The sequence below is a fragment of the Nesoenas mayeri genome, assembly GCF_963082525.1.
Source record: "Nesoenas mayeri genome assembly, chromosome: W".
NCBI lineage: Eukaryota > Metazoa > Chordata > Aves > Columbiformes > Columbidae > Nesoenas > Nesoenas mayeri.
This window is the reverse complement of record NC_137553.1, coordinates 13,986,774-14,007,907: the sequence shown is the minus strand read 5'-3', so window position 1 is coordinate 14,007,907 and position 21,134 is coordinate 13,986,774. Positions and strand designations below refer to the sequence as shown.

Sequence of the window (21,134 nt, the reverse complement as noted above, 5' to 3'; positions counted from 1 at the left end):
CTGAAAGAGAAATTTGATATAAAACACAGTGGGATTTGTGGTGGTTTTTTATACTTTGAATGGAGGAAGTATATTAACCAATACATTACTGAAATAATGAGGTTGTTCTTAGAGGAAAACTAATATTGATACTACTGCTATCCACAGATCAAGAACAGTAGGTATCAATAAATGGATCAATGCATTCAACCATTTCTCTTTCATTTAGAATTAGTTTAGTGTCATAAGATATTAAGGTGGCATGAAATGATAAAGGAACTTTGTTTTTCTACTTACTGTCTTTTAAAACTTACTGTCTTTTTGTTTCTTGATTCTCCATCCCATCCCACTGGGGCGGGGAAGGGGTAAACCAGCAGCACCTGGTTCTAGTTGCTAGCTGGGAGGTGGGGGGGGGATTGAGGTGAAACCATGACACTCTGGCAGACAGATATTGGATAAACTTACACAAATATTTATTTGTACTCTTTAAAGCATAACAGTGGCACATTGACAAACTGACAGACGGGAAAAAGAAAGCAATATCCAGCTGGGTGATAAGTCATTTGCATGGCAAGAGTTACTTTAACTTGCTGGGTGTTACTTCTGCTTTCTAATATTTTCTGACATTAATGTGTAGTGTTTGATTTGTTATTCTGTCAACTTACATACAGGTTCAGTATAGAATGGGTACATTTTGTCAAACATTTTAAATGACTTGTTTAAATAGCCTTAGCAACAGATGGCCTGGTTGACAGCATGAAGCAGTTGTTGGAACTGCAAAATCCCAGAGTACTTGGATAATTCAACACATTTGGTCTTTTATATCATACCTTTTTATGTTGAGGGTTTTAAATCTATAGTTACCTTCTTAAAGCAACCTGTCAATGTTACCTTTGGGGTTTGATTGCATTTTGAAATTGTTCCTTTCTTAGTGCTGTATTGGATGCATTTTAAGGTTGCTCTGTTTTAATTAGGCACCACTTCAAGCTGTCAAACTGCTATTGTTACAAAGTATTCCCACTCTACCCACATGATTTAGAGAGGAATACAGCATAACAAACAGATTTGAAATACAGTATAGCAAGATGAAGCTAAAGGGATGCATTCCTCCTTTTGAATATTTTTTCTTGTCCTGTGGATAGCTGAAAATTATTAGCACTTCTGATTTTTATTTTTACATTAACTTTCTAGCCAGTCTGTTTTCTTCAAACAGATGTAATATAGAGCATACATGTAAAATGCTTGTTTGAGTTAAAGGCAGCTATCAGTGAATGATTCATGTTTGTTTTTAGTGTTTCCACATGTGACACCAAAAGGAATTAATGGCATAGACTTCAAAGGAGAAGCTATAACTTTCAAGGCAACTACTGCTGGAATCCTTGCTACACTCTCTCATTGTATTGAACTCATGGTAAAACGTGAAGAAAGCTGGCAAAAAAGACTAGATAAGGTAAGATAATTTTACTTTTGTTGAAAAAATTGGGTTTTTAGCTTGAAATTTAAATTTGAAATTAGTTGTTTTTAACTTTTTTATTCCAAGTATTGCTTTTATTTTTATGTACAGCATTTATTATTTTTTAGGTGCTTTCATTATTTATTACTCCTATAAAATGTTAAAACCTCATCCTGACTGTTGGTGATACGGTAACATTATTCATCATATTCTTTCTTTTCCCAGCCCTTGTTCAGATAATATTCCTATATTTTTTTAATATCTGTAAAGAACCTGATAGTATTCTACAGCAATAAGTGTATTGCTTGCAGCCCTCTAAAAGAGACCTAATTATCCATGCTTGCAAATCTTTGAAATGTTTAAACTGTGATAAGAGATGGTGACAGTACTGAGAAGAACAACCAGTTCTAACTTTAAAGGTCTAAGATACAATTATTTAATTTACCTTTAGGAGACTGAAGAGATTAATTTAAGTCATGTTTTATAGCAATTGGTTAATTTTTTTAGGGAGGTGTGGGATATTATAATATCTGTTATTCTTATGGCAATGATAGTTCATGGTAAGCCTATTCAACCACTAGCAACTCGAAAGGAGCAGTGTCCTCCCTCTTCAGATAAGATGTGCTAGAAGCATGGCTAGGTTGTACTTCAGGCTTTTATTTCAAGAATCCTGTCATCACAGGCTGGTGTCCTGTACAGTCCTTTAGCCATTGTTGTTTTGGTTTTAACATGTTTCCATATGGTATATATCATACTTCAAATCTTACTCCAGATGTGTTAGTGGTACGCAACTCAAAGAATTAAGTAATTCAGACAAAATACATCCATGTTTAAATCCTTGCCCCATCTCCTGGCTTTTTTTTGTCCATATGTCAAAGGCCTGGTCTTATCCAACTGTATTGTGACTTTTGACAACATCTAGGTAGTTGGAGGAATTATAGCAGACCTAAGACTTGAAGCTTGTTCATAGGATCATAGGGTAATTCAGGTTGGAAGAGACCTCAAGAGGTCTCTAGTCCAACTTGCTTAAAGGAAGTACAGTTTGAGATCAGACTGGGTTGCTCAAGGCTTTATCAAGTTCGGTTTCAAGTCTCCAAGGCTGGAGACTGCACAGCCTTTCTGGGCAGCCTGTTTTGCTGCTCAACTGTTGTTATGATGGAAAAAGTTTTTCATTATATCCAGTAGGAATAGCTCTTATTCCAGTATCTGCCTATTGTTTTTCATTTTCCTGCTATAGACTGCTATGAAGAGCCTGGCTCAGTTTCTTTATGACCTCCTCGGAGGTATTGGAAGGCTACTATTAAGTCCCCTCACAAAAGCCTTCTCTGCTCTGAGATGAGCAAACACAGTTCACTCCTGCTGATCAGACTTTTCTCAGAGCATGGATGAAGTGAATTTTTTTCTTGTCAGTAGGTTAGTATATGTTATTACAGAATAATATGTTATATAGAATTTGAATTGGTTTACATTAGTTATTTGTCACATTTTTCTTCTTCTGTAGACTAACTTCAAAGCACTTGTTTTTAGCTGTAAGCAGTTAACAAATTCAAACCTAAATTTCACTTTGAGCCGCATATGACTGATACCTCATAAAGCAAACATACCACCTCATACGGCATGAGTAAATACATTTTGAAGGGGGTCACAAGCATATTTGGATTTGGTTTCCCAGAAATTAAAATGGCAAAAGCTTCTAAAAACTTTGAGTTTTTAAGTTTCTCTGCTTTGGTAGACCTGCAACTTTGTCACACTTGTCAGTGAAATATTCTGGGGTTTACAGCACACTCACGGTGAAGTACTGTAATTCTAATATTAGATAATATTTTTTATTTGGATTCCTCTAATTGCTAGCCTTTTAGAAGAGGAGATATTGATTGAATTAAATAATAGAGAATCATGGTGGGTTATCCTTGGCTAACAGGCAAATGCCCACCAAGCTGCTCACTTGCAATCCTCATCCAGCAGGACTAGGGGAAAAAATAGGATGAGAAAGGCAGGGAGATTGCTTACAAGTTCTTGTCATGGCAGAACAGACTTAGGGAAATTCAATTTGTTGCTGATTAAAATGGGTACAGTTAGCAGGAAACAAAAATACACACACTAAAACAGCTTTCTTCCCCCATTTCCCAGTCTCAGCTTGACTCACTGCAGGCGCCTCTACCCCCTGCTTGCTAGCCTCAAGCAGTGAAGAGTGTGGGGGGTGGGGAATGAGGAGTTGGAGGTCAGTCCAAAACACTCCTTCCCCCTCACACTTTTCCCCTGCTCTAGTGCAGGTCCTTTCCAGGGCTGCAATCGTCTGGGAAAAATCTGCTGCAGTGTGGATATGTTCTCCTGCCCTAGAGCATCTCATCCTCTTTTGGCTTTGGCATTCCCTCTGTTTCTTACTTTTTGCTCCACTTCCTCTCTCCCTGTGGTGTTGTTTGTTGTTGTTGTGGGATTTTTGGTTGGTTTTTTTTTTGCTTTTAAATACATTTTCACAGAGGTGCCACATGTGATGGATGATCTCAGCTGTGTCTTGTGGTGGGTCTGTTTTGGAGCTGGCTGGAACCAGCTGTGTCTGACATGCAGTAGCCCCCAACCTCCTCCCCCAGAGGCCACTCCTGCAGCCCCCCCACAACCAACACCTTGATAACCTACACCCTGCACAAGAATTTAAAGACAGCAGTCGACTATATTCAGATTTTTGCTAGCACTATTTATTCTACTTCAGTGGGGCTTTTTTTTTAACCTTGATGTTTTAGTGACTAAATGTGGCTCTGTAAAAGTCTCTTCTATAACTATAGGCCTGAGCAAAAAACCCACCTTGCTCTGTCTTCTGATAAATAGATGTAGGAGGAGAATAATGATGATCTGTGTGTTCTTGGGTTTCTTGATAGATGCTTACGCTGCTCTGAAAAGTAAGTAAATATTGGGGGATGGTAAAGTTCAGAATATCTTCTCTGAGAGATTAGAGGAGAAAACTATATGAAACTGGGCAGCTGTGTGTGTATGTTTTAGCTGGGAGGGTTTTAAGGCTCTTAAGTCTGTCCAGTGCCTGTAAAAGACCAGCTAGAAGAACTGAAAGGTGCAGCGTCAAGTTTGTCTTTTGTATATCAGCAGATTCACTCCACAGGCTCTGTGCTGTGCAGATTTGTCACAGGAAGAACAGGATCTCTGTCTGGCTAAAAGTGTCTAAAAGCAATGAGTGTTTTACAAGTAGTGTTAAGTACCATTGTAATCCAGCTTGCTCTCCTTCCCTCTCCAGCCTCCTCACTCCACTAGCTTCAGAACCACATTTTACTTGACAAACACAAATGAGATTAGTGAGAGTTCTGCTACTTCACAAAACTATACAGCCTTCATCTTGTAGAGGGCCAGTTTAGCCTAAAGATGTGAGAGAGATTTATGTCTGCTGAACTTGAAGCAAATATATTTCGAAGTTATAGCTGTCCTAAAATATTTCTAATATTAAAAAGCTTAAGTTCATCAGAACTTGTTGAATCCAGAGCTGACTCCAATTTAACTTGAGCTGAGTACAGTGTTATGAAGTATCTTTCTCTAGAAACCCTGTTTTTTAAATAAATGAAAGGTTTTTAAGTTACTTTCTGAAGGCTGGAAACTTTATTTTTAAACCTTTGCAAGCAAGAAATCATAAAATACTGATTGTAATTTTAGTATTCTATATTTAGTTTCCTTTCTGTTACCAAAACAGTCAGATGGCCAGAATAAAATTAATACAAAAGCATGTGATGTTATCTAAAGGTAATTGTAGTTACAGGTTTGCTTTTGATCTTTAATTCTTTGCTCTCAAGACCTTGAGCTTGACTTTTTATTTTTTCCAGTGCAGTGTATTTTTCAGTATGAGCCTCTTGAATGTATTTTTAAAGTAGACTTTTTTAAAGAAAATGGATAAACAGGGAAAGGATTTAATCTCTAGTATTTGGTCCATTGTTTTATTTGTAACAAAATCCTTGTGATGATGCTTTTCTTGTTGTCTTGACTACAGCAACATTGTTCTGTTCTTGTTTCCCTTGGTCTTAATAATTGGTATTAATGTGGAAACTTATCTTCTGAATGTTAATTTTTAAATTTAAGATTAACATGTTTGGGTAATTTATTTTGTTCACCTTTCACAATTGTAACTTAAATGTCTCATTAAATTTTACAGAGTTTTAATACACCAGTAATTTTTCTGCTGTGCAATCAAACAATTTCCCAGTTTCTGCCTTATTTAATGTTGTTGCCAACCTGGCAGATTTGGAGAGTTGTCTTTTGACATGTGAATTATCACTAATTTGCAGATTGAAGTACAGACAGCGTGGGGATTTGTTTTTTTTTTTTATTATTATTTTTATTTCAAGTGTTCTGGTAAAACTTTTATGTTTTCTTTCAATGACTTAGACTCAAGTCATGCTTTATGCATCTTCAAGACTCTCCAGTTACTTTCAAAATAGGTAAACTTGCAAAATGTTGTGAAACAAGTTAGCAGTTATTGCATATTTGTGATAGTTTCAGGAAGGGAAAAGCCTACATTCACAGATAAAGGCAATTCTGTCTTCATCTAAGTGCTGCTTTTTTCCTAAGATTTTTCCAGTGGAAAACTATACTACTTTGTTTTGCATCAAAACTGTTGTTTTATTTTTCAAACTTGTCTTTAGAAACTGGAAAGTATGTGTTCCAGAGTGAACATTGCCACCAAATTCCCACTTGGTAAACTTGGCCTTTCAGTCTTTTCCACGGAATCATTAAAGTTCAAGTTGGGTTGCTGAATAATTATACTCATATCTGCAAGAAGTATTTTGTGGTATCCAGTTGCCGAAAGGGAACAGAGCAACATCTTATCTTAAAGCTGAATTCTGCAAGAATTTCAGAAGTGTTTATAGATTTTTCTCTGTGAATATCCATAATTATGTAGAATTTGCAGAAGAAATATTGGACTTAATCTGATTCCAGCATTACTACTACTTTATTCAAAATATACAATGACATAGATATCATTAGTGGATCTAGTACAGTCACGCACCTATTATAGGAGAATGATGTTGAGTTGTTAGTCTCTGCATGGAATTAATTAAATTATTCACGTGGATCCTATGCCAACTAATTATAGATACAAGCTTATATGCTGTGATTCACTAGTATCTCACTCCATTCAACAAGCTAGCTTTCTACCCTTTGTTATCACTGTCCAAGCATCTGTGTCAAGTTTATATAAACTGTCAGATAACAAGTCCGACCTTCAACAAACCATTAATAGCTATGCTTAAACTGGATAGCAGATTTTGCTTGCTGATCTAGTTTCTTAAAGACTTAAAGAAGGTATGCTCAAGGTAGCTAGCTCCCCAAGCTTTGCATTATATATGCATGTATATGGGCACATATAACACATACATTCAAATAAAATTGGAAAATTGGCAGCTTTGCAATTGTTACTTGGGAAAAACCCTTATACTGGTCATTCAATGTATTGGCATGCTGACTATTATCAGCCAATTCATTCTTGCTGCATCAAATAATCATGTAATTTTACAGGAGATGGAGAAAAGGAGAAGAATTGAAGAAGCATACAAAAGTGCTGTGACAGAACTGAAGAAAAAGTCTCACTTTGGAGGGCCAGACTACGAGGTACAAATTCTGCTTTTGAAATGTTTAAAAATACCAAGGCTTTTAAAGATTGGTTTGTTTCTCAAAGGAGAGTGTGTGTGTGCATAAATCAAGGACTTTGGCTATGCGTGTTTATGCCACTTTTCTTTTTCTGCCTTGGAAACTTAAACTAAATGAAGAATCTAAATCCTTAATTTTTTTTTAGAATAGAAGTCTGTCTTCAACTCAAGTTTCCTTATACTACTTTTGTCTAAAGCATTTTGCTTACAGATATTTCTGCTGACTTTTAAATTATTTTTCTTGTACATTTGATACTGCTCGTGTAAGTTTTGTACCCTTACTTTTTAGAGTCAGCTGTATAGATATGTAATGTAAACCCTGACTTGCAGAGGCAGTCCTAGAATTTGAAGTTTAACTTGAATTGATTTTTAACTTGCTACTGCCACTTGAAATGTGTTGATAAATTCAATGATTTTAAGTTTTGCTTCATCTGTTAAATTGCATGTTTTAGCAGCTTCTTCCTCAGTTTGGTTATTTAGTCAAATTCTAAGGCTCTTAAACAGCCTTCTGAAGAATAATTGTCGAGGGTTAAGATTGCGGGGTGACAATAAAACCCTGGCAGATGTATTGTTAACCCCCTCTTCCCCCCCACTTCCCCCTTTTTCCCCTCCCTCTCCCCCCTTCCACTCAGGACAGGCGATCGGGAGAGAAAAAGGACAGAGAGAAGAGAGTTGGAAAAAATTAAAAATGTTTTACTAATGCTACTAATAAGAATAGAGAAAATAATACAAAATATACAAAACCAATTTTGAAAGTCTCAGCAACTGCAGAGCCGGCACCTAAAGTCCTGGATTAGACTCCACAGCCAACCAGAGCTGGATTCAGTCTCTCACTAGGCCTCAGTTCGCAGGGACGACTAGCAAGGTCCTCTCCTAATGTCGGCCATAAGAACAAGAGAGCGAGATCCTCGTGATCTCCCACTTTTATATGAAGTATTCACGTGAATGGAATGTTATACACAGTTGGTCAGTTGTTCCTCGTCGCCCCTCTCGCGAGATGTCCATCCATGCTTATCAATAAGTTTGCATTCCATTGCTAGGTTTTACCAAAACATGTGTCTGGTTCTCCAGGAAAATGCAGTTAATACGAAGGCTTTAGCTGACAGGCAAAATTCACTGAAAGAAAAACTTGTTTTTAACAAAACCAGGACAATAATGTAATGCAGTTTGCAGGATTTTTTAAAACTTGACCCTTTCATTTATGTTAATCAAGCAGGTTTCTACTTACAATCATAGCCTGAGACATAGTACTAATATGTTGGGATATTTAAAAGATACTTGAGCTTAGGTTCTCCTAAAGATGGATAGGAAGTTGGATTTTGTCTATCTGGTTACGAGCCAAGCTGCTTCTCCCAGATATCCCTGTTATAAAGTAGGTTTTTGAAATTTGCTGAACTAGTTTGTTTTACAATACAATAAAAACAGTAAACCTTGTTTTCTTAAATTACCATTTTACTTTGTGGACACAAGATTTTAATAGTTGACTCGGTTCTACCTGCTGTTTATTGTTGAACTCTTCTTTCCAAGAATTTTCAATAGTGATCCCCAGGATTTTGTCTTCTTGTGCTTTGAGCACATATCTGAAAGGCACAGGAATACTTGGAAGGAGTCTAGCTACACAATTATGTTAATATGTTTACTTTACTGGCACACTGTAAACATTTGTAAGAGAAGATATGTGTTAATTAAAACCTAAATCTGATGTCGAAGCATACTGACACTGTTACTTCAGTTTCCTGGTTTTTTGCTTGTTTATAGAACTATCCCTAAATTGTAGTTAAAGGTTTTCAGATGAATTGTAATCTAAGAATATTGGTGAAAATATTTGAGGTCTATGGAAGAAATGTCCTTCTTTCAGTTATATGCATAATATATAAATATCTATTTCTAATAGTGAACTTAAGTGGAGCTCTCATGTCTCCAAATTTTGAATTAGTTTTGTTTCTTATGCTCTAGGAGGGTCCTAATAGTCTGATTAATGAAGAAGAATTCTTTGATGCTGTTGAAGCTGCTCTCGATAGACAGGATAAAATGCAAGAACAGGTATTGATACTTGAAAAATGTGTTAATGATGAGTACTTCATGGAAGACTTCTGTGACTTACTCAGTCCTGGAGTACATCCCCCAAAACTCTAGATATTTTATAGTTACACTTATAAGTGGAATTCACTACTTAATATTTATAAATATTAAATATCATTGCTTAACACTAATTTTGAGAAAGTGACTTCACAGCTTGCATAGAAAAGCATAGTGTAAGTGTTAAGCTAATGTTTTTGTTTTCTAATTCCTAAATAAGTTTATTAGTCCTGTATAAAACTTATCTTTATATGTAACTGATGCCCTGTGCAAATAAGAATATCAAATACTGCAGCTATTTTTCAAAACCTAATTACTGCTCTGAAGTTTCTTTTGAATGTAGTGGTATGTGAAATAGGAAAGACGTGTTTCTGTTGGTGTTTGATTTGGTTAAAAAATTGTGTAGGCTCTGGCAATTTCTCTAACTTGTTTCTTTAATACACTTCAGTGACAAGGATCAAAAAGAGATAAGATGCATGTGATGAAATAGAATATGAGAACATAGTAGTATATAAAATGAGAGGGAACAAGAAGGTGGTGCCTCCTTTGTCTTAAAGGTTTTAGCCTTATGAAAATAGTGAATACGATGACTTGGTTAAGAATTATAAGACTTTCTAGTGGACATATAGTACCCAAAAGAATTTATCTATGTTGGAGTCTCTTAGCGTAAAGTAAAAGTTTTGAGTGACAGTTGTACTACTATGTGGATGCAACATTCTTAATGTTGCCAATCTATTTTGCTTAACCTGGAAATACTCCTCGAAATATAGATGAATGGGTAATTCAGTCTCCAGGCCCATTCACTTCCTGAGAAGTCCAGGAGGATGACAACTTCATGTCTGTCATGGACAGCATTAGTTGTTGTAGCCACTATATAGATTGAGGATGCCTCACTGTTTCAGTCGACTCAGTTGCAGCTGACTACCAACAATTAAACCTATTTTGTTGCAGTTACAAAATGAAAAGGTCAGATTACACTGGACAACATCCTTACCTTCTGGAAATGCATATTCTACTGTGGGGATTCATAGATTTGTCCAAAAGGTAAGATATTTCTCATTATCTCCTCTGACTTATATTTCTAGATAATATTTTATATGGGTAGGTAAGATTGGTATTTTTTTATTATTTTAAGTGTTTCTAGTATAACTTTCAATGGTTTACTCATTTTCAATTGAAGTAGCTGGAATTGGAACTGTTTTCTGTCTTGGCTCAAAAAATGCTGATTTCAATATCTATTTAGAATACTCTTGATTCGTATTAAGCTTCTCAGTTAGAGATTATATTAAAGGAAAAAAAAAATCCCAACTTACTAACCTCTCCTTTTAAGATACCTTCACAAAATTAATTTCATTTTTTTTTTTTTTTAAATCTCTTGCATTAGGATCAGTTGACCTTTTTTTAATGTTACTGGAAACACTATGCTCTTCTTAGGGCTACACTGAGAGCATAATAGGTGCATGAAATCGGCATTCGCTGCTGTGCTTGCTGCTTATGGTGCTTTTGTTTTCCCTTTCTTCATTATCTTGAGTTTGCAAGTTGGTACTGAATATTCTGTTGTGCCCTTGTTCTGATTACTTGTTTTTTTCTTTGTCTCTGGTAGCCCCATAGTTGCTCTTCCTCCATGTCTTCAATTGATCTAGCCTCTGATGTTCACAAATTCAGCACCCAGGTACTGTATTAATGTGTAGAGTGAGGGTTGCATATCTTTGCTGTATTTCATCCTCTTCTCTAGAACCTGTTTGTTTGGGTTTTTTTGTTACATAAATCACTGCTTGCTTTAAACTAGTATGTTGAGACAAAAAAAAAAAAAAAGATTTCTCTATTCCTATTCTTTATTTCTGTAGTAAATGGTTGGATTTTTTACATTCTGCTTGCATGCATATCACTTGTGCAGAGGCCCAAATTTTGTGAAACTGTTGGATTGGTTTCAGTAGCTTTAATAAAAATGCCTACAACTTGAAAATTTTACATTTATTATTATAATAAAATTAATAACATAATGACTGTATTGTGTGGGCTGGAGATGGTCTTCAAATCAAATAGGTTTTTCTTGCTTTTAAATCAAAGGTTTAATTTTGTCTTTAAAATTTGTTTGTTGCTTGTAATAATGTTAAGATGCTAAATATTAAGTTTCTCTATTATAATTTTTTACCTCTATAACAAGTTTTATTACTGAAAGGTCATAAAATATGTTGTTAACAAATGAGATTTTGGATATGAGAATGTTTACTGAAGAGTTCCAATATATTCAATTATCCTTCACAAAATGTTTGACATCCTGTCATGGTTTAACCCAAGCTAAAAATTGTTCAGACATAGCATTCATTACATTAGTTTCCTTCTGCTGTGAGCCATGTATGATTGTGAATATGGGACTTCCTTCTGGGATCTGTTGTTTTGGGTTCTGTTTGTTTTTTAAATTAGCTAACACTGCAAACAGCTTGCTTTTTCAAATAGAATGAATGGATTTTCTTTTGATAAACAGAGCCTGGAATCATACTACCTGCAGACCTTGCCACAAGCTTTGTGAGCAGAACCCTAACACTTAAGGACTTGCTTATTGGACTGAAATTCCAACGCTTGCCTTGACCTATTGCAGTCAGTTAATTTCTGGAATTTGAACTTATCGCAAAGGGAAAAAGTATGCAGGTCATATTGCACAATAGGCTCATCTACTGGTACTCCAGTAGTCACATTAGTAATTCAAGTTTGGTTTTGTTTGGGAGGAGGGGGAAATCAAGTAATAGAAAGCAAGTTTGATTTTAAAGATAGAATTGGTTATCTATCAGGCTATGGGTACATGGCCAGTTCAATGTAAGTGAAACTCATAGTCACTAAAATATGCAAACCTTCTCATTTTCATCTCTTATGCTTGTGATAACATTTGTGGATCCACATGGTAAACTTGAGTATCAGAGCACTAGTGTGGCTGAAAAACCTAACTATTTAAAAACAAATCTGAGGTTTACCAGGTCCCCAATAATGCAAATTGACATTAAAGATTGGGTCAAACGGAATGGATTATGGGGTCAAGGTGTTGCTCTTTTCAGCAGCTGTAGAGATTATACTATGTAGAAGCTACTACCTAGTGTCTTAGGATGTGGTTTCAAGTTAACTGACTCACTGCCAAAAAGATGATATTGCTAACTTAGAAGAAACATACTCCCCTCTGCCTTCTCCCCCATGTTTTCCCTAGAACAAAGTTTTGCCAGATCAGTAAGTCGGTCCACCTGCTCTGGAGCTTCATTGCTAGTGAACAAGCAGGTGAAAGACAACTGAGAGCACAAAGAGAAAAGCAGCACACCTTTTGGTGACAACCTACTGTGGACCTTATTAATAGGAAATTGGCCTCTGTCCTCAGGCTAAGGATTTGGCTTTTGGAAATGCAAGCTAATATCTTGATTCTGAATAAACGGCACTTATTTCTAGACTTCATTCATACCAAAGGCATTTTGGTATTAGTAAAAGGTCAAGCAGAAACTTGCAACTTGGTTTTTAAGATTGAGAAGTGTCAATGTGTATTCTGATGGGAGCTAGTTCAGTGTGCCTTCAGAAAGGCATTGATTTGTCTCTGCCAGGTGAGTGGGAGGTCATGGGCTTAAAACATTTCAGATATTTTGCAGATCACTTTCTCGTCTTTTAAAGGACTATATCAGATTTTAAAACAGATTGAGCTGTTCCAAGGGCCTTTTAAGTGAAGAACTGCTGACTTAATGTTCAGGTCAAGGCTGCACGGGATAGAGGTTGCAAGTACTTGGGTCACAACAACCCCAGGCAGTACTACAGGCTCAAAAGAGTGGCTGGAAAGCTGCCTGGAGGAAAAGGATCTGGGGGTGTTAATGGCAGCTGGCTGAATATGAGCCAGCAGTGTACCCAGATGACCAAAAAGGCCAATAGCATTCTGGCTTGTATTAGGAATAGCGTGGCCAACAGGACTAGGGATGTGATTGTGCCCTTGTACTCAGCACTAGTGATGCTGCACCTTGAATACTGTGTTCAGTTTTGGGCCCCTTATCATAAGAAGGACATTGAGGTACTAGAGAGAGTACAGAGGAGGGCAATGAAGCTGGTGAGGGGCCTGGAGTACAAGTCTTATGAGAAGCAGTTGAGGGAGCTGGGGCTGTTTAGCCATGAGAAAAGGAGGCTTGAGGGGAGACCTTATCGCTCTCTACAACTACCTGAAAGGAGGTTGTAGCATGAAGGGTGTTGGTCTCTTTTCCCAAGGAGCAAGTGATAGGACAAGAGGAAATGGCCTCATGTTGCACCAGGGGAGGTTTAGATTGGATATTAGGAAAAAAATCTTCACAGAAAGGGTTGTCAGGCATTGGAACAGGCTGCCCAGGGAAGTGGTGGAGTCACCATCCCTGGAGGTGTTTAAAAGGCATTTAGATGAAGTTCTTAGGGGCATGGTTTAGTGCTTGAGTTAGGTTATAGTTGGACTCAATGATCCTGAAGAACTCTTACAACCGAAATGACTCTAGATTCTATTTTTGCAGACCATTCCTGTAGTCTGCCAGGAACCCAGAGGTAATAGTGTCACCTCCCAAGTGGGAAAGTGTGAATCTTGACTCTGTGCCTAATGTGGTACCTGAAATCAGTGCAGGCTGGCAGACAGCAACCAACAGGTAGATGGCAGTTTGGACAGGTAGTATGCACAAGGATCACGTAGAAGTGATTGCTTGTTAGTGAAAAACAGTATTCACTCTCCTCTGAAAGCTGCAATGCGGCGAAAGCCACGCTTGGTTGGGCAGGGAGCTCCTGGGGTATTGCCTAGGCAGCCGTCCGTCAGACAGAGGGGGGGGGGGGGAAAAGGTGAAAAGCTGACTGTCTGCTAAAGCGGTGAAAAAGGTGGGGGGGAGTGGCGGCCGCTAGAGCTGAGGCTGCAGCTCCTCTCCTTCAGGCTCGCCGCCCGTGGGGGATGAAGCGAGGAGGGGGATCATCAAACGTAATAGCACCCCTGCAGCAGGCAGTAGGTGTGGGGGGGAACCAGTCTATGTAAAAGTTCCGTTTTCACCAGAGGATTTAGTAATCTGGAAGCAATCGGCTGGTCCTTATTGGGAAAATCCAGATAAGGTTGCAATAATTAAGATGATAATTAAAATGCAGAATCCTGATTGGGATGATTTGCAAGTGATTTTGGATACATTAATGGACCCTACAGAAAAAGATAAGGTTATACAGGTTGCGAGGGATAAAGTGAGAGAAGATATTCGGAATGGGAAAGTAGAGGGTAACGTTGATGAGAACTTTCCAAAAGAAGATCCCCGATGGAATTATAATACAAGAGGTGGGTTATGCTGTCTCCGGAGGTATCAGGATTGGTTATTGATTGGCGTTCAAACTGCTATGCCGAAGCAAATGAATTGGTCAAAATTGTATAATGTGATGCAGGAAAAGAATGAGTCTCCCTCGGCCTTTTAGAAAGATTAAAAGAAGCTGCCAAAACCGGGATGTAAAATTTTTTAGTAGACACAGGGGCTACTTAGTCCATACTGAATTCCTTACAGGAGACAGTAGGTCACAGAGCTACAACAACTGTTGGTGCCACAGGGAAGGAGGAAGTACGGCCATTCCTACAACCCTTGGATTTGTGTTTTGGAGGAAAGGAATTAACCCACGAGTTCTTATATGTTCCAGACTGTCCAGTTTCCCTTTTAGGACGGGATTTATTGACCAAATTGGATGCCGTAATAACATTTGAGGATGGAAACCTGGTAATGAAAATTCCAGAATCTAAGGTAGGACAAATTCTGTTATTAAAAGAAAGCCTGGTAGTGAAAATACCGCAAGCAGTGGAGGAGGCTGTGATTCCTATGGTATGGGAGACTGACATACCTGGGAAATCAAAAACAGCCCAACCCGTAAAAGTGGAACTGAAGGAAGATGCCAAGACAGTACAGTTGAGGCAGTACCCATTGAAACTAGAAGCTAGGTTAGGAATAGTACCTCTAACTGGAAAATTCTTGAAATATGGTATTCTAGAGGAATGTGAATCAGAATATAATACTCCAATTTTTCCAGTAAAGAAACCTGATGGTAGTTATCGATTAGTCCAAGATTTGCGGGCTGTAAACCAGATCACTGAGGACATTTATCCGGTAGTTGCAAATCCATATACCTTGTTAACATCTGTGAAAGAGAAATATAAATGGTTTACTGTACTTGATTTAAAAGATGCCTTCTTCTGCATACCCCTTGACCATGAAAGCAAAAAGCTATTTGCCTTTGAATGGGAAAATCCACACAATGGGAGGAAAACTCAATTAACCTGGACACGCCTTCCACAAGGGTTCAAGAATAGCCCAACCATCTTTGGAAATCAACTAGCCAAGGAACTCGAGGAATGGACTACAAAAGGTCATATCATGATCCCTTGACAATGGTATTTGTTGCTACAATATGTAGATGATATTATGATTGCGACTGAGACACGAGAACTCTGCATCCAGGTAACAATTGAAATATTGAACCAATTGGGAATGAACGGGTACAAAGTATCGAAAAATAAAGCTCAGATTGCATCCGAGACTGTGATCTATTTAGGATGCAAGCTCTCTCAAGGACAGTGAAGGCTAAGCCTGAACAGAATATATGCTATTTGTGCTATTCCAGAACCGCAAAACTTACATGAGTTGAGATCTTTTTTAGGAATGACAGGATGGTGCAGACTGTGGATTATGGACTATGGGTTGATCGCCAAACCTTTGTATGAAGCACAAGGGAATAAAACGTTCAAGTGGGGAAAGCCACAACGTGAGGCCTTCCAAAAGCTAAAACAGGCTTTGATGCAGGCACCTGCTTTGGGCCTGCCGGACTTGAGCAAAGACTTGCCTTGGGAGTATTAACCCAACGACTAGGATCCTGGAAAAGACCTGTTGGCTATTTTTCCAAACAGCTAGATCCGGTAAGTGCTGGGTGACCGGCATGCTTACGGACGGTAGCTGCTACAGTAATGCTGATCCAGGAGGTCCAAAAATTAACTATGGGAAAAAGGATAGAAGTGTTTGTATCCCATATGGTGACAACAGTATTGGAACAAAAGGGGGGCCATTGGCTTTCCCCAAGCAGAATGATGAAATACCAGGTAATTCTGACAGAACAAGATGATGTTGTTCTAAAAACTACTAACCTAATGAATCCTGCTGAGTTTTTGGGTGCAGGTACTGAAGAAGGAGATCTGGAACATGATTGTGTGGAAGTCATCGAATACACCCATGCAAGTCATCCTGATTTGAGAGACACCCCGCTGGCAGAAACTGACTGGGAACTCTTTACTGATGGCAGTAGCTTTGTGGAAAGTGGAGTACGGTATGCAGGATATGCGATCACTACTGTCAAGACAGTGATTGAGGCCAAACCCTTATCACCAAACACCTCAGCACAAAAAGCGGAGTTGATCGCCTTAACCAGGGCATTGGAACTGAGTGAGAACAAGAAAGTTAACATATGGACTGACTCAAAATATGCTTTCGGAGTTGTTCATGTGCATGGAGCCCTTTGGAAAGAGCAGAGACTGCTCTCTTCACAAGGAACAAACATTAAATACCAGAAGGAAATACTGAACTTGATTAATGCCATTCAGAAACCATCGTGAGTTGCTATAATGCACTGTAAAGCTCATCAAAGTGGAACATTGAAAATTATTGGGGGAAATCGGCTTGCTGATCAAACAGCTCAGTCGGTGGCATGGCAAGTGAGAACAATGGTGGATCTTGTCTCCCAGAAGGTAAGAGCAATTGATTTATTACCTTCAGAGCCACCTAAATATTCCATAGAAGATGAAAAACTGGCAAGTCTAGTAAGAGCCAGCAAGAATAATTCTGGGTGGTATGTAACCACCAATGGACAATTTGTGGTGCCAACCACTATTATGAGAGGAATACTTCAGACGGAACACCAGAAGTGTCACTGGGGTGCAGAAGCATTGGTAACTTATCTAAGAAAACAAATTATCTTGGTCCAGATGTTAACAATGGCAAAGTCTATTACAGCTAGGTGTGAAATTTGCTTGAAAAATAATCCTCTAGTAAAAAGAAAAATAGAAATGGGGAAAATTAAGACAGGCATGCAACCCGAGGATTATTGGCAAATAGATTACGTGGAACTCCCCACAACTCGTGGATATAGATATCTACTCGTTGTGGATACCTTTTCTGGATGGCCAGAAGCCTTCCCTTGTCGCACCAACCAAGCAAAAGAAACTTTGAAATGGTTATTAAAAGAAATAATCCCTAGATTTGGGGTACCAATAGGAATATCATCCGATAGGGGGCCCCATTTTGTGGCACAACTGGTAAAGGAGGTTAGCAGATGTTTAGGGATTCAGTGGGATCTGCATATTCCCTGGAGGCCCCAGTCCAGTGGACAGGTAGAGAAAATGAACCAAACTTTAAAAAGACAACTTAGTAAGGTCTGTCAGGAGGCAAAGATTCAATGGCCGCAGGCCTTACCAATAGCATTGTTGCATATCAGGATAAAACCTAAGAGCGGAATGTCAGTAAGTCCATACGAAATTCTGTATGGCAAACCCTATGAAGCACCAAACCCAAATCCAGAGGTCCACATAAAGGGTAATCAGGACTTGTACAATTATGTGTTGTCTCTTGGCAGGACACTGAATCAACTCCGATCTGCATTAGTGTGGAATCGACCACTGGCACTTGAAAATCCAGTACATAATATAGAACCTGGGGACACTGTATATGTGAAAAACTGGAACGAAGAGCCTTTGAGAGAACGTTGGGATGGACCCTACCAAGTACTCTTGACCACGTTTACCGCAGTTAAAGTTGCCGGAGTAGACTCCTGGATACATTACACCCGTGTGAAGAAGGTTCCAAGAGCGTGGTCATCACATATCCTAGGTCCAACCACACTCAAGATTACATCGCAATAATGCCTGGTTTGCATTACCAAGCTTTGGTTTTGGTTATACCCCGAGTTTTTGTGCTTTTGAAAATTGGAGAGGGAATTGCCACTCTATTCCACAAGGCCCCTGATAGACAGTGGGAAAGCTCGCCCGATGCATGGAAAATTTATAAATGCAAAACTGAGACTATTCGAATGGAATTGCAAATTAGGCCACGAAGAGCAGTAGATAATAATGAAAGTACCCAGATACCACAGGTAGTACAAAGTGTACAAAATCAGGCAGAGAACCTAATGATAGGATTAATCCGAGACTTTGCACGAACACAAAATATTAGTAGCATCGCTGCCTGCCTTCCCATACCAAAATCAGCTGAGGACCCAGTACAGTGGGGAATAATCACTACTACCTTACCAGAAATAAACAGAACTGGTAAGATAGCATGTGAATCCCACACTAGAATAGAAGAAGTCCCAACTGAACAAAGGATAAGAGAACGACAAAAATGGAAAATGCCAGGACACAGGGCAGATTGTTTAAAATTACCTAAAGCGAGGTATATTACAATAGGACAATTCCACGATGTAGGATGGTGCTTCTATGACAAGTGGACCACTAAAATAGTGAGTCAAAAGGTTGAACAGACCTACTGGGAATGCAAAGATCAGGATAACAAAAACATAACTGAATTATGGAACAATATGTGGACATTAAGTATTGTACAACAATACCAATACGGTGAAGCAATTCCATGGTGCATACGGTGGTCTGATGTAACAGAAGGAATGACAGTACCATGGTGGAATTGCTCACGGGTGATAACTTGTCAAACAGACATTAAAGAGATACCTTTGTCCATTGTCAAAGTAGCAGTGATTACAGGCTGCATTTGTCGGAAACAATTAGACTCACAGGCAGCCTTTAAAATTGGCATTGAAAAAGACAAAATTGACTGTAAAGGAGTTATAGGCAGTATGGGACATTTAGTTTGGGCCTTAAGTGATGGGACCTGGACTACACATTTGCCAATGGGAGGACCAATTAGAGAAATTACTTTGAGGTTGCCAACACTATGTCCCATTTGGAAAAGGTCACCTTTGAAAAATAGGCAAGAACTTTTACAGGTCAGACATAAATGAGAAATAAACGAGGATGATGTGTGGCATGAACCATCAAGCAGTGTTAAATTTGGCTGGGCACTAGAATCTTTCTTTGCACCAATTGCAGCCTATAGGAATAGAGAAATGATTGATAAATTGATCGGGCAAATGGATCGATTGGCCAGAATAACTAAAAAAGTTTTTGGGATCTTAATATACAATTACAAGCTACGATTAAAATAACCTTGCAGAATAGAATGGCACTCGACATAATGTTATTGAAAGAAAATGGCGTCTGTGGATATTTGAAAGACAGAATTGATCACTGCTGCATCCATATTCCAGACGTAACTTCAGAGGTTGAGAAAGACATTTCCGAGCTGACCCAAACAGAAGTGGAGCTGCAAAAGAAAGACAAGATGCAGAACAGAGCTGGATAGGAGCTCTGTTGAATAAATTCGATTTAAATTTGGGAGGATGGGTACATTCACTACTAGAAAGTGTAGTTGTACTTGCAATTGTGATTGTTCTTCTTTGTTTGTTGTATGTGGGTATTAAGCGCATAATTAGTCAAACAAATGCTAGGAATAATCGCATTCTCAGTATCCTGAGTAGGAATTATGCTAATCCTATATTTGATAACCCTCCAGCTTATGAAGAGGCACGACTGGAACTATCACACCTGAAGGGAATTACCAATCAATAATAGCAAATGAATCAATAATCGAAGAAATTGATTGAGGTGAAAATACATTGTCTAAGAATAGAAAAACATTTTCAAAGGGGGGAAATGTTAGTAACAGAACCAGTTTTACAAAATGTTCCTGAAAGGATGAATCAGTTTTGTAAACTGTCCCTGAAAGGATGTTCAAGCATATCGTATTCGAGTACACTCTTATCTTAACAACCTAGCTTTTATACACATAGAGTGAGGAGAAGTACATGCAGTATTTCCAGAGGTCGAGCAAGTCAGCAGTTATCTAGCTATAGAAATAGTACGCCTGTGCAATACCCAAAGGTGAAAGGGACAGAAGTGATGAAGACTACTTACTTCATCCTGAAGACCCCCCGAAGGACCACCAGAGGACACTGCACATGATCAAAATAGTTCCAAGATGTTGCAATCGATGTTGCAATCAATGTTGAGTAACCGTTATGTATCTTAATGAATATATGAATATGTATGTGAATGGACTGTATAAATACTGTGTAACTTAAACTGACCAGCGAAGCCAGCTTTGGGTGCGAACCCCTGGTTTCCCAGCGCTGAAATAAAGCACCGCATATAATTACGCCCGTGGTTATGTGTCCTGATTGCTAGCAATAGTACCTTGCCTTCCCCAAACCTAAGGGGAAGCTGTCTGAAAGATGTTGTATTAGCAGGAGTGAAACTTTATTGGGAGAGAAACAAACTAAATATGCCTTTCAAGTTTTATGGGGAAGTCAGAGGGCTAAATGTTGAACAATTCCAAAGGTCTTAAACTGTTTAGACTGCCGTCTTGTGGATGCCTTATTCTCTTCTTTCTTTGCTATTCCCCTCCTCCCTCTGCATTTAGCATAAAGCAAAAAGCAGCAAAATAAAAAACAAACAAACAAACTTGCAGAATTGAATGTTACACAGCTTTGATCTAGGAGCAATTTAGGGTTTGTTAAGGTAGATCACAAGTTTAATATATGATATCTAATAATGCTCAGTCAGCAGCTGGTTAACAAAATTATTTAAAACAGTTCAATTGGATCTGTTATAATTAAAACAGCAATTTAATTACAGATTAAATGACATTAAGGGTCACACTGTACTTACAAGAAGAGAAAGTTAAATTACTTATAGACACACACAGAGGTATATGATTAAAAGCTTATGTACAAATCTGTAAACACACATATAATTGCACGCATTAATGCATGGATATTTGAATATATCACACGCACAAAGCTATAGGCTCTAGTGTATATGTATGTGGAATATATGTTGAGATATACCTATAAAATTTCCCTCTCGAGTTAAG

The 21,134-nt window shown here is 38.3% G+C and overlaps 1 protein-coding gene across 2 annotated transcripts in view; it reads left to right on the top strand.

Moving 5' to 3' along the window:
* LOC308051393 (ceramide transfer protein-like) overlaps positions 1–21,134 on the top strand; it is a gene marked incomplete at its 3' end in the record, with an annotated part of 150,221 nt that overhangs the window by 121,983 nt on the left and 7,104 nt on the right. The window contains exons 7-11 of one of the 2 annotated variants that reach the window (XM_080361822.1): positions 1,272–1,429; positions 6,944–7,036; positions 9,031–9,117; positions 10,105–10,197; positions 10,757–10,825. In XM_080361822.1, the coding sequence (XP_080217948.1) occupies positions 1,272–1,429; positions 6,944–7,036; positions 9,031–9,117; positions 10,105–10,197; positions 10,757–10,825 (500 nt within the window). The remainder of the gene's footprint in view (positions 1–1,271; positions 1,430–6,943; positions 7,037–9,030; positions 9,118–10,104; positions 10,198–10,756; positions 10,826–21,134) is intronic. The other variant, XM_080361823.1, reaches the window with a different exon arrangement.